Source organism: Malurus melanocephalus, unplaced genomic scaffold (assembly GCF_030028575.1).
Source record: "Malurus melanocephalus ecotype Western Australia unplaced genomic scaffold, MMel_1.1 scaffold_16, whole genome shotgun sequence".
Lineage (NCBI taxonomy): Eukaryota > Metazoa > Chordata > Aves > Passeriformes > Maluridae > Malurus > Malurus melanocephalus.
This window is the reverse complement of record NW_026623248.1, coordinates 1976954-1990470: the sequence shown is the minus strand read 5'-3', so window position 1 is coordinate 1990470 and position 13517 is coordinate 1976954. Positions and strand designations below refer to the sequence as shown.

Sequence of the window (13517 nt, the reverse complement as noted above, 5' to 3'; positions counted from 1 at the left end):
GAAGTGATGCTCCACTGGGGCCACTTTTCACACTCTCCAGTTTGGAGAGGGCAGTGGTTCAGCCCCTGCAGGGCTGGGGCTGGGGGASGTTGGGAATCTGCTTCCTCTGCTGTGGGGGATGAGCTCTGTAACTTTTTTACCCCCAGGTTGTTCAGCAACTGAGCTGACATGAAATAGAGCACTGGAACAAAATATGTTCTGAGTGATTTTTAAGTAAAAGCTAATGTGAAAATGTGGGAATTTAGACCAATGTAAACACATTAAATTTAAAAGTTTTCAAATGTAGTAAATTTAAAAAGTAGTGTTCCTGCTCTTGAAATTCCTAAAGAATACATTTTTCCTTTGAGCCATGATTTAATTAGATTATATTTTATTAGACATTCTTTACAAATTTTAAAATACTGCTATTATACATGCACAAAGGAAAATCAATTTGAACAATTGTATGTAGGCATTCATTGAAATCAACCACAAAACAGGAACATTTTATGTCAGTTATCAATGTACTCAATATGTATATCTAAAGTGCATTATGTTACAAAAAATATAGAAAGTCAGCAGCACCAAGATACGTTCACAAAATAAATACACCAGTCAACAAAATAAATTATGGTAAATGAGACAATAATAATTGTCTTAGCCTTAGCCAAAAAAAAAAAAAAAAGGAAAATTCACAATAACCAAATGTGCAGTTTCAGAGAGCAATGGGGGGCGGGGAAGGTTTTATTCTGAGCATTTACAATATTTACAGGTAATAAATATTTTAATACTTCCCATATGTTCACTATTACAGAATACTGCAATACGTCTTCCAAAAATCTCTCACTGAAAATGTCAGCGCCTCCTGCAAAGAGAAAAAAAAGGACAGGAAAAGTAGAAAAATTAATAATTTTCACTTCAAGTGTGTGGAYRTAAAGTCAATAGCAAGAGTGTCACAGACTGTAATATGTATGCCTTGATGGTAACCATTTGCAGTATAGGCCCTGTTTAACCATGTCACAGTTTTAGATATCTCCTCAAGACCTCTGCTATGTTTTCTTCAATTTGACTCCTCTAGCAGTGTGATAACCTGCAGTTTGTCACACTCTGAGGCCGTTGCACCCTCAGAGGAATGGAAAGGGGCTTTAGTTTTATTTAGAGCCTGATGCGAGAAGATTCCTAAATGCTACAGGCAGAARAATTGTACCACCACATGATAAATATGTCAAGTGCTGGAAAAGAAAAGAATATAGTTGGAGAAAAGAAAATTAGTTTTGAAGATATGAAAAAGGAAGTCCTTTCTAGYGCTGTGGCAATGCTCTGTTAATTGCTGGGGTGTGGTGCCATACCTTGATTAAAAAATCATAGGGCTTATTTGATCTCTTTTTCCCCCTGAGAAATCACTTCTTGGACAAAGGACTGTGGGATTTGTGAGTAAAGATTGCTCTGGGCTTGGAGTGAACAGAGCCTTGATAGTGTCTCTTCAAGTGCTTGACAGAGTGAACCTGAAACTTTCCTTCTGGGACCCAGAGATCTTGGTCCTGAAAGAAAACAACCATTCTGTCCTGCTTATCCTGTCCTGTTATCCTCCATCTCCTCTTGCATTCAGCCCAGCCAAAGCCATCAGCGCAGCCCTGAGCTCTGTGATCTCGGGCTCYTGCAGGATGCTGCAGCCTGGTGTGGGTTCTGTCCCCATGAGAACAAAGCAGAGCCTGCTCCCACCCTGCCCCTGCATTGCTCATCCTGCAACATGAAGCTGCTCAGAGGTGCTGCAGGAAATGCTGAAGGGTTGGGTGTTTTTCYCTTCTGTCCCTGTGAGCAGCACATTTTTTCAGTCATTCCCTGTGAATCACCTACTGGGTGGGATGGGGAGCTTTAGGATGGAGTGGGATTCTCTCCCCTGCTGGATTGATCGCCAGAGCTGGGGGTAACATTCACCATGGCAAATGTGTGTGGGCATGAGGCACAACAAAACTCAAATCCTGGGGAGTTTAAGAGGATTTTTCTAAACATGCAAGCTGAAAGGGAGGCTGTGTTTAAMATTAGGGAATTTTCTCATTTGAAAGGGTTTTTAGGAAAATAAGTAAGAGTAACTTAATTCAAGTAAAGTGGGAAAATAGCTGGAATGGCCATGGGAAATAACTTTTAAAGTGCCTGGAATGGAAATGCTAGCATGAAGCTCCTTAATAATACTAGGGTGCATTTCAGGATRTATTCCAACAGGTATAACAATGGCATATAATTCATATAGCATGGCTCTGTGTGTGTGTGTGTATGTCTGCACTACTCAGGCCTGTTTCTAAGAGCATGGCATTTTTGATTTGGCCCAGATTTTAGGCTTTGTTTTAAAGATTAAGTTAAGTGAGATCTGGACAGCGGGCTCTGTACTACTGATAATTTGCAAACTGCATTCTGTGACTTGATCTCAGGTTTTGCAAGATCAACTTCTTTCCTGAGGTACTTCTTGCCGTAATTCAGAAGATCTAGAGATGACTTTTTCTTGTCCATTTTGTTCTGACCTAAACTCAAAATTTTGTTTTCAAGATTGATCAGAGAGAATTGACCGGAAGGTTTTAATCTGGGATGTCAAGCAGAAAAGAAGGACAGAGATACAGGGAAAATCAYGCTTAAAGTTTGTATCTTTTGCCAGCCTACTGGGTTAACTAAAAGCTCATGTCTAGAAGCTTTATAGGGCTAAGTCAACATCCTCTGTACTTGTGAAGGAGGAATTCCATTTTCCTTTTTTAAGGGATGCTCTTTGCTTAACCATATCCAAGTAAGTATCTAAAATATGGGTTCTTTTTAGGAATCTGAGAGAAATGCTGCACTTGGACATAGGACTGCACAGTAGATCTGAGAGCCTTCAGCCATCCAGCCACCCTTCAAACACAAAGGCTGAACTGGGAAAGTCAGCAGGGTTGTACCTATAGCTCTTTTATATATCCCATTAGATGGACACCAAAGACAGCATGGCAAGAAAAAGAAACAATAGTTGAAAYGCCCTAGGATATTTTTCCCCTACATTCTAGATTTCTTTGTGCTCAAGATAGGTGTTATTTACCGGCCACCACAGCTCCTTGGCAGCTGTTGAAACATTAGGCACTGATGCTGAGCAGAATCCTGAAGATGCCTTTCCTAARGTGCTGAGACAAACCAGTCCATCCCTCTTACTTGCCTCCTACCTACGGCAGCCATGCCAAACAGTTTAGGGTCTGAGATACTCTGGTTTATGGTCTGGTACACAATGGTTTATGGTCGGAGTGCCCAGCCCCAGGTGCTGGTCCCTCCTGGAGATGCCAGCACGAGTTGAGGTGATGGAGCACATTGCAAACTGTGGCCTGAAAGCCTAATCCCAGACAGGATTTTAGTAAATCCCACTGCTGGTGTCTCTTTCCAAGGGATTTACTGTGAGCAAATGGCACTTTTCTCATGTCACTGTTCTGCCAAGGTGAAGGAGAGGAGGAGAGAAAAGGGTGGAGGTTTTGCTGGTGGAAATGCAAACATTTGAGCAGAACTGAGGAGTGGAGTCCTTGGCTTTGTCTGCAAGTGCGTAGACTTCCACTCAAGCTGAGATGGCTGCAAGTGGAATTTGCAGGAACACCTAAGACGGTGTCTTCAGGCTACTGCCCTAAAAACCCCTCACTGCCACACATAAGGGAAGCATGTGCCTTTCCCAGAGCAATGCTAAACATTTTGAAGCAGCAATGTAATTGTTTCAGGAACTGGCAAAAGGACGAGCTGAATGAAAAAGTCCTAATGGCAGGGAAAATCATATGGTGAAAGGCTGCTCTGCAKTATTTGCAGGTATTACTGAGGGAGACATATTCCATGTTCTCCCCTAAGGTTAAACAGTAATTTGAAAAACTGTAAAGTAAGGGTAGGAAAGTTGCCAAAAAGAGGAGGAATTGAGAGGGAGGAAAGAAAAGTTCTCCATTTTATAGATGCAAAGCCTTAAATAAAAGTCAAAGCTTTTAGTCTGCTGAGGCCCAAGTGTGGGACCAAGATATGATGTGAGATACACCACAGTAAAAGCAGGAAAGGAAATTTTAGTGGCTGTGATGTGATTCCTTTTTTCCAGAAATAACCACAACTACTACTCAGCTTCAGGAAGCTCATTTTGGCAATAAGTTGTTTACTTGCATTGTGTGTCATAGAGAAAGAAAGGCTCTGTCCCCAGTGCAAAGTGGAAGGGGCACTTACCTGCAGAAAGCACCTTGAGAGTGTGCTTGTAGTGCCACTGCCCAGTCAATGTGTATAAAGCTCTGCTGTTACTCCACATTTGAGCCAGGCCATGGCCTCTCACACCAAAGGATAACAATTTCAATAAATACAGAGTATGATCCCCAAAGCGATGTAGCAGAATTACCTTAAAGTGTGATTWTGTGTAGTAACAGAGATGTCCAAGAGTGGGCTCTCGGTCACGATGTCTCCAAACACATCAGAATTTAGCCAAGCTGARCGGGTTCGCCTCTTTTTCTTCTCTTGTTCCTTACGTTTCCCAGGCTTCGCTTTCTTTTTCTTCCCAGACACCTTCAGGGGCTGCTCCTTGTAGGTCTGTGATTTGTTTGTCTCCTGAGTCAGGTATCTGCCCTCATCTTCACTGCCAAACCGGACAGGGTAGTTCTTCGTGTTGGTAGCAGGTTTAGGGTTAGGCGACACCTCTGACGTTGCACGGATCTCTGCAGTGTTGACACCTTCGATTAAAGTTTGAAGGAATATTCTTCTTCGTAAATCTTGGATTGACTTGCCCTTGTCATGCAACAGCTGGTGCTCTGATACAGCTCGTTTGCTAAAGACAGACAGGAGAGGAGAGGGAAAAAAATCTTTAGGATTTGCTTATTGCCCAGTGCTTGGCAGATCTGCTCTGTTCTCTGGCTGGGGTGGCCACAGTGGCTGTGGACCCAGCCTGGAGACATCCAGTGAGATCAGACTACTGGAGCAAGCCCTGCTTCTTTCTCAGAGTAGCTGCTCCCAGCAGAGAAGGGAAAGACCTAAGTGAGCAATAATTCTCAGCTGACCGATCACACACCGCTGGAGCTGGAGCTGCATTAGTCACTGCTCTGTTCTAGGAAAGCATTATGGCTCCTAATATATCACACTTCAGGCAATGAAAGCAGGAAGGCAGTTGACAGAGACAGGAAAACTAAAGGGTCAGATAATGCAGTCAAGCAAGACAGGGAAAACCAAATGCTTGTATTGGAGCTGGAAGAAGTGTTTATGCAGCATCATCCTAATGATTTTCTTCTGCTCAGTCATGGGTTTCAAAAACTTAAAGAAATACACAAAAGTGCATTTTATTCCTACATTTAAATAAGTGCAATTGCATGAGCATAAGGGAAAAATATTTAAATCTTGGTGCCTAAAACACAGGCACTTCATAATGAGCTATCCAGGGAGGCAGCCTGAGCATCAGCAGAGATGAGCCTCAGCTACTCCTGTGGATTTGATTCTTGGCCACTTGTGTCTAATTATGGTTTTAGATGCCTTCCTGGTATTGTTTTAAGTGTGAAATTTTGGAGCCAAATTTCTTGTCTGCTGCACTGTGTGAGTTTTATCTTAACCCTCTTCACTGAATCTTCTTCAAGAGCATCCTGGTTTATTGGAGTGGCTTTTCCAGAGTTCACCCTGACCTTTTGGTACACTGAGCTCTGTCTTGTTTTCGAGGAACTGGGAGATGAGTAGCTATCTGTCTTAAAGAGATGTTGTGCTGGCAAGGAATGTATTAAACATCTGAGGAAAGAAGATACAAATGACACCTGGATAATAAATAACTGTGAGAAAATACATGCCTTTTCCTTGAAATGGAGTACATGCACAGCTGCACTCTGAACCACAAACAGAGCACAAAGCTGGGATTTTAGCTATGTTCCCATGAATGCAATAATACAGTTTATCCTTCCAATTGCTCTACTCCASTGTGCAGAGTTTGGCTATGGAATCTCTCCTCTTTCATCAGGGCATGGCATGTGACTGGATTCTTACTGGCCAAAGAAATTCCATTCACTGCATTGCCTGTTCTATAATCATTTGGTCAATTTTCTGAGTAAGAAGTGGTTTCTGCATGTGGGTGAACTGGAAGAAGACACATTATTGTGAGTGAATATTCCTTTCTTCCTTCCTTTCCATCCCTCATTTTCCTGCTACCTTACCAGGTTTTATAATGCAAAATATTTGGGAGTGTTCTGCAGTTTCTCCTTCTCAGTCCCATCAGCCAAACATTTTTAGATTTATGACTTGATCAACTGCAGAGCTATTGGAAATTGGCAGCTTCAAGTAGCATTGATTTAAGAGCACCCCCTTTATTTTTCRTCTCTGTAGGGCTGCATTTTTTGAGTATTGGGTTCAAGGGATGGATTTAAGTGATACTACATCTCTRTTACTCAGTGTAAAATTCAAACAGTTTTCCTCCATTCCACAATGAGACTGGAAGATGACTGTCCAAATCTTGCTCAAAATCAGGTCTACATATCCAGAGGTTTGTGAGCACATATGTAATCAAATATTGCMTGTGTTTTAAGTGTCCCAAAATCAGTTTTGCATTACTTCAGTCTTCAGGGCAAATATTTGATGCCCCTCTAAAAAATGTCCCTAAGCAAAAATGCAATGTGATAATCCTAAACTGATCCCATATCATGTCTTTCTCCTCAGTGCAGCTGTGACCAATAACACAAGCTCATGATCTCCCCCAGAAGAATTTTTTTGACCAAGGGGCCATCTCCARCACTCATCTGATTGGCAACTAGGCCAATAAAACCAGCACCCTGCCCCCTCTGGGTGACTGCCTCTGTGATGCCCATCAGGCTGTCCAGTGTGACTCAGGTTACATTCCAAGCTTCAGTAGTCTATTTTCTCAGGAAATTTGCATGGGAAATGCAGTTCTGCTTTCACTCTTATAGCTTATAGAAAGTGTGTGAGGGAGTCTAAAACAGTGCCTCATGAGATGAGCAAAGCTTTCCTACTGCCTCTTGTGAACTCCCAAGGATAATTCCTTCTATCACAGACAACCTAAAGCTGCCTTAATCCTCTAATGTGTATTTGGTCAGTTTCCCCACTGTGACAAAATCTTGACTCTACAAAGCCTGTTATTAAAGTCCTCTTGATTGAAAACTTATTCCATTTTATAGAACTGAAACCTAAACATTTGGTTCCAGTACACACAAGGCAGTCAGAGAGTATTACAAGATCTACATCTTGAGTGAGTATKCATTTCCAAAATAATGCAGGGATTGACGTGTGAGAGGTTGGTGTGCCAAAGAGGGTGGGTTTCTCTTTAAATGTCTCTATGATATTTAGCATCAAGTCTGGCCCCAAATAACATTCTGCTATTCCAGATGATTGTATAACATTACGCAGTGTTACATTTCACATGACTTTTATTACTCAGCCAGACTTAAGGATTACATTTTGCCTACCGGCTTCCTTTGTATGCTCTAGATAAAAGATCTTGAGACAAAGATGTGGTAGATACCTATCTGTTTGACCTTCTGCCKTCTTCTGCTTCAGTTATTCAAACAAGTTTTCTGTTTATAAATCATAGAGAAAGACTTGCCCAAGAAGGCTGATGTAAGAAGTGCTTCATAATGGAGATATCAACAATATCTCACCCACACACTGAGAGTAGGAAGGCAATGGAAACAGGAATGATTGCATTCACAWATTGGCTATGATATGTAAAAAAATATGAGGCTGTTAGGGTTAAGATGACCCACTAGAGGTCCCTTCCATCCTTCTATAAAATGCACCTCCTATCSAAGGAAAAGGAGTACCCAAACCAAGAGTGGTAAATGCTAAGCTTGCATGTGGCAGGCACTTTTGAGAGTGGTTTGTATTTGACCAGAGCATCCAAATTAATTCATTGACCCAAGTACTCTGTGTACAAGTGAGACTCAGTGTCTCATCATGGAGAGAGCAGCAGAAGTCCATGACTTGTGACTATCCTGACTTCAYATATTTCCAGATAAGCCGCTCTTTTCAGGCACATTCCTCCTTCATTATTTTTCCCTGGAGATATCCAGCCTTTCTAAAAGGCAAACTTCTTTAAGCTACCACTTTCTGTCTATGAGTGTTGCTCTTATTTAGCTGTCGTTACCCTTGACTGTTCATGTTGGGTCTGATCATGAGTTCAGCAAAATAACTGAGGAGGATTCAGTCAGCTCTTTGGATTTTGCAAGACTGAGTGCCTGAGTGCCCTTGCCACTGACTCCAAAGGGAGTGAAATCTGCTCAACCTATCTCAGGGTTAGGAAAAATATTTTGAACAGATCTGGAGACATGATGCTGCAATGTCTGGACATGATGATAAAAGTATCTAATTTCATTTTGAGGCACTACTGCATTTCTCAGAAGTTCTTTAGCAGCTAAAACACTCCTATAATAAATAACATGTCTGGAAATCTTTTCTTGGGACAATATGTTATTGCTTTCCAGGGGAGATTTGCTTCAGTAAAGTCTGAAGAACCAGGCCTATGTAGTTTTGATTATTTTTGCATGTCTATAGTAATGTGCTTCAGCATTTTCATCCAATACTGGTTTAAGCTTCTGACTGGAAAAAAAAAATCTCGAAGCCTAAGTGAGTTATTAACCATTAACTCTAGGAATGGTTTGTGGTGATATTAAAACAGGACACATGTTTGAGTGTGGTGTCTGTGTTTATGCTGCRCCCACAAACAAAACTACGTGAATGCCACTAACTGACAGCTGACTGGTTTCTTGTGTGTGTTTTACATGCCATAGCAAAGAGGGAGTTGAGAAATGCTTTTTCACTGGTTAGCTTAAACTTTTCTTCCCCTTTTCTGGACAGAATGGGGATGYTGGGAAGACCTTTAATCCTGACCTTTATAAACAAGTGCTAGAACTACACTAACTTCAAAAAGAGAAAGAGTATTTCTTTGAAAAAACAATTTTTCTATAACAACCAAATTTGGCTTAGATCCAGTTTGCAGTTTCCTAGCCAAGAAAATAACAGCATTTAACTGCACTTCCATTTTTTTTAATTATTATTTTTGAAACTGAAGTTTTATTTATCTATATAAAATGGTCCCAAATGAAAGAAATAGCTCAAGAATAGCTGGAAAACAGTTAAATGACTGAGAAGAATACACTGTAACATTATCAGCAATAACATGTTCTACACAATTTGCTGTAGGAGATTTGTAATAGCTCTCTGCCTGCTGCCAAACTTTAGGTGTGTCTGAAGTCACTTCACCTGGGGTATATTTTTTTCTCACTTGGGTGTTTGGGATWTTTTTATTATTATTATTGTTCAAAGTGTTGCTTAAATGGCAGAGGAAGTGTTATTTGGAGATCTTGTCCTCATGTATGCAATAAAACATTTACAAGGAAACCCATCTGAAATTGTTTGCTGTGTCATGTTTCCCTGTAAGTTGTAATAGCACTTTCCAGTGCTCCTTCTCCAACTTGGCTTCCTTTGGAACTGAATAACAATACAGCCCTCCCCAGTTTGACTGAGGTGTTTCTTCCTTAGAAAATCTGATGCAAGTCCAGAGAAAGCCAGCGAGTTAGATGTGTGAGACAGCTGCTCCTGCATCAGCCCAGAGGGCTCTCCGCACTTTGCGTTACGGGTACTGGTATAAACCAGGCTGATTATTTTGGAAGCAGCAAAAAGGTCATTTCCTGAACAGACTGTCTTAAGTTACTCTATCATTTATCAAAAAATATGCCGCTGCCTCTAAGTAAGATACTGGACTCCCTCTGGATTTTTTTTTTCCCCTGAAGTGGTAGAAATCCAAAGAAATTATTCAGTACTTCAGTGTCAGGATGGCCCTCACTTCTGTGTGTTTACCCTACCTTTATCAATATTGGCTCCACGCCAGAGCCGAGGAAGCCCTATGTTGTTTGGTGTAACAGAGCATTTGGATAAACCGGGATGCTCCCTACGAGGGTCCTCCCGGGGTGCTGAAAGACACCTGGGCAATGGCACAACAATCACCCAGCTGCGTTGGAAGAGAAGCCCCTCAGCTTTCACATCTTCCCCCGCGATTCTTTGCAAGGTCAGCGAGCTGCAAAGCGCCCTTTCCATGCCCCAAATCCCTGTCGCCGGCTCTCAGGCACCGCCGGTGAGCACCTGGGGCAGGTAACCCGGAGCGGTCCGGTGCAGAGCCTCCTTCCCCACCCGCCCCGCCGCCCCGGCCAGGGAGAATAAAGGGAAAGAAAAAAAAAAAGAGAAAGGAGAAACTCACAGTCTGCGGCTGATCCCCTCTACTGATCTCCCGTAGGAAGGCACGGAATAACTCAGYAGGAACACTGCGAAACTCCACTGCTGGAAGAGTTTAGCGAACATTGTATCCTCCGGGGCTTAAAACCTGCAAGGAAAGGGAGGTCAGTCCCGAGGGACAGATGCGCCAGCGCCGTCCTCAAGTAGTCCCCGCTTCGACTCTAGCAGTTCCTAGGCTCTGAAGGAAAAACAAACTTTCTGAGCTCTCGGCTCACTCCTTCCAAACTTCGCTCTGTCTCTCTCCCTTCCTTGTTGTCTGCTTCTCCCTCCCTCCCTCTTTTCCTCCCTCCCTCCCTCCCTCCCTCTGTCTCTCGCTGCCCGCAGGCAAGATCTCTCTCGACATTAGTTAAAAAAGCATCTAGCTCTCATTTGAATAGGGTTAGAGCGGGGTTCATTGGGCTCCCTAAGCCCTGTTCAGTTCCAGAGCTCAAATCCACTCTCTCAGGGCTTTATGTTAGTGGAGAAACTCTCTTTGCAGATAAGGAAAGATTCCCAAAAGTCAGCTCAGCTGCTCACTTCTCTGTAAAAACACGCGCGGGCACACAAACACACGCACAGACTGAGGCGGGACGGGGGACCCATCTCCCCATCTGTCTTTCAGTATACCTCTGCAAAAAAAAAGGGTTAAGGTTTCACGTCTTCAGCTTCCGAAAAGTTTTGGTCCCCGACTGTGACAAGGAAAGCGACACGCAGGGACAAGGAGAGACAAGCGAAGGTCGCTGCCTATCTGGAGAGCCCGAGCTGTCTGGAAGGAGCGGTAGCCCCGGGAGGCTCAGGGGCTGGGAAGCATTGCTTGGCTCGGCAGGTTGGACTGGGCTGCAGCCTGCGATGTTCACACGCTCCGCAGCAGCCTCTGGGAGACCTGCGGGAGGACGGAGGGTTTTGCAAAGAGATGGCGCCCTAGGAACATGTGCGGAAAGAGCGAGAGCCCGGACGGGATACCCACAGCCAAAACGGAGACCGGGAATCAACCCTTCCCGGGCCCAGAATCAAAAAGGAGCGAAGAAAGGGAAACACCCAGCAGCACATGCACTCAGCGGACYCTGAGGACTCCGGCCAAGCTCGTCTCATCTTCTGCAGCCGGGCTCCTCTCTCACTCACCTTCCAGCTCTCCCTCTTTGTGCTTAGYCCCAGATCAGCGCCTCCCCTGCCGCGGGGATTCCTCCCATCGGTGGGGGCACTTTTTAGCTCAAGCCCCAAAGCCCTGCCCGAGACTGTTGCCGCCTTTCCTTGCACGCACCTACCGTTGTTCGTCGCCGTTCCCCTATTAGCTGGAGGGTCGGCTCCTAATGATGCTAATTGTACGCTAGTGAAGGGAGGGGGGAGCTAAGGGGGAGGGCTGGGGGAAGGACTCGCGGTCTCTGAACACAAGGCGCTCCTGGCCAAAAAAGTAAACTAGTGGAAAGTTTTCTCCTCCTCTCCCTTTTTCGCCTTCCACTTCGCCCTCCTTCAGCCCGGCCAGGGTGCTGCAAATCTGTGCGGCAGGTTGCGCTCCTGTGCGAGGCAGCGCCGCGGGGCTGCGCACACAGCGGTGACCAGAGCGGCGGCAGGCGGCCCTACTCAACCCCCCAAACCACGGGGCACCGACGGCCCGCAGCCCCGCACCCCACCACGGAGGCACCAAACTTTTCCATCCCGGGAGAACGCTTATGTAAATACCGAAGGTAACCCAGCCCGCCCGTCTCTCCAGCCTGTTCGCGCAAGGAGCTGCCCCCGGATGCTTCAGGCAGGTCCAGGGACAGAGCCGGGGGGGCCGTGCGCCCCTTGCTCYCACCCCCGGCAGCTCTCCCGGAGGGAAATGCCCTGCACGCCGATCTCCTGTTGGACGGCGCAGGCCGGGCTGTCTGCACGCCGTGCCAGCGCCCACCTGGGCACGCCGGCTCGTTCCGGCAGCATCCCGGGAGCCCTCACCCTTCCGCGGGGCTCCGCCGAGCCCCCCAGCCCCGGCCACGGGCACCGCCGCTGCCCCCGGAGCGCTGGGGTCGCTGGTTGTGCCGCTGACAGCCTGATTTACAGGGAATGCTCTCCCGACACCCTCACAAGCCGCAACAAAACACTGAGGCGTGCTGGCTGGTTGTTCCCTCTCATCCTCCGCCCGAGTTAAAGAAGGCTCTCTGCAGAAGGTTTAGGCGCAAAGCAAAGCAAAGTGTTTTTCTACCTGCAGGTTATTTTAYGTTTAACGACGCTTGCTGCCACAGTTTAAAAGCCCAGCTCCTTAGCCAGATTCCACACCACACAGGCAAATAAAACCGACAACATAAGAGCTGAAATAAAAATCATGCTGAAAACATTAAATCTTTTATGCTGTAAATAAGTTCCCTGAACACCTGGTAGGCTGTAAATTAAAATGTATAGCTTATAGGCTTCTTTGATTTACACTGCCCTATTGACTAATTAAAAATAATTGTGAGATCCCCTGAAATAACCCCCACGCACTCATAGGTGTATTGCTCATGTTAAAAGTAAAACGTTCATCAAATATTTTCAGAATTTCCTTTCCCCCAGAATTTTTTTTTTTAAATACACCGAAAACCAACACACCACCCTTTACAGACTCAGGAAAAATAAATAGACTTTATAAACTCAGAATACTGAAGTTTCTTTACAATTCATTACTTCACCTTTTCCTTGAGTTACAGCTGTCTGTGCCTCGCAGATCACCCTGGCCAACAGTGGTTGCTCTTCTCAGCAATTGCTTCTGAAATTATATTCTATGCTTAAGAAAAAGAAAAAAAAAAGTAGTTAAATGAATTCTTTAAAAAAGCAAAAATCTTTTCAAAAATCCAGWCTACAGAGCTTTGATTCTGCCGGTAACAGGTTAAGACTAAATAAAGGGTGTTAAAAGCAGGTGCTTCTCTCTTGCTGCTCTTTTTATTATGAAGAACAGAAGCTTCCCCTAATATATATCGTGAGGGAGACCCTTCTCCATTGCTTTTATTGAAAAGACCAAACTTGTGACATCACTAACCACCTTCCTATGGCTGAGTTTGCCTCTTCTCTGCCTCAGTGGGCTTGGGAAAAAAAAATAATACAACCCAACTATGGCTGCGCTATTACGGCAGGAACTGAGCAACGCCAAAGGCGTTTAAGACACTCACTATCACCCCATGCTCCCATGCCTCCCCCTGCCCCCCCTGCCCCCCCGCCCCCCCCGAGGGCGGTCATCTGCAACCACCGGCGCCGCGCTTTGTCACCTGCCACGTACACCAATTAGCAAACTCACGTACCCGTGAGCAAACTCTTGGTCCCAAGCCTCACCGTAAGCCTGAGCCCTCCTCCGTGGCAGAATGGGGAGAAAAGTCTCC

At 44.8% G+C, this 13517-nt stretch overlaps 1 protein-coding gene across 5 annotated transcripts; it reads right to left on the bottom strand.

The window, feature by feature from the left end:
- Positions 1-373: 373 nt before the first annotated feature.
- PTHLH (parathyroid hormone like hormone) lies at positions 374-13227 on the bottom strand. 5 transcript variants are annotated; one of them, XM_057385724.1, is made up of 5 exons: positions 13181-13227; positions 12834-12928; positions 10178-10300; positions 4346-4768; positions 374-844 (listed from the first exon to the last, which is right to left on the bottom strand). In XM_057385724.1, the coding sequence occupies exons 3-5, from the start codon at positions 10276-10278 to the stop codon at positions 835-837; spliced, it is 534 nt and encodes a 177-aa protein (XP_057241707.1). In that variant the 5' UTR covers positions 10279-10300; positions 12834-12928; positions 13181-13227; the 3' UTR covers positions 374-834. The 5 variants fall into 5 exon arrangements, with proteins under 5 accessions (XP_057241707.1, XP_057241698.1, XP_057241723.1 ...); XM_057385715.1 differs by lacking the exon at positions 13181-13227 and having other exon boundaries at positions 12834-13134; XM_057385740.1 differs by lacking the exons at positions 12834-12928; positions 13181-13227 and adding an exon at positions 11457-11513.
- Between the last annotated feature and the right edge of the window lie 290 nt (positions 13228-13517).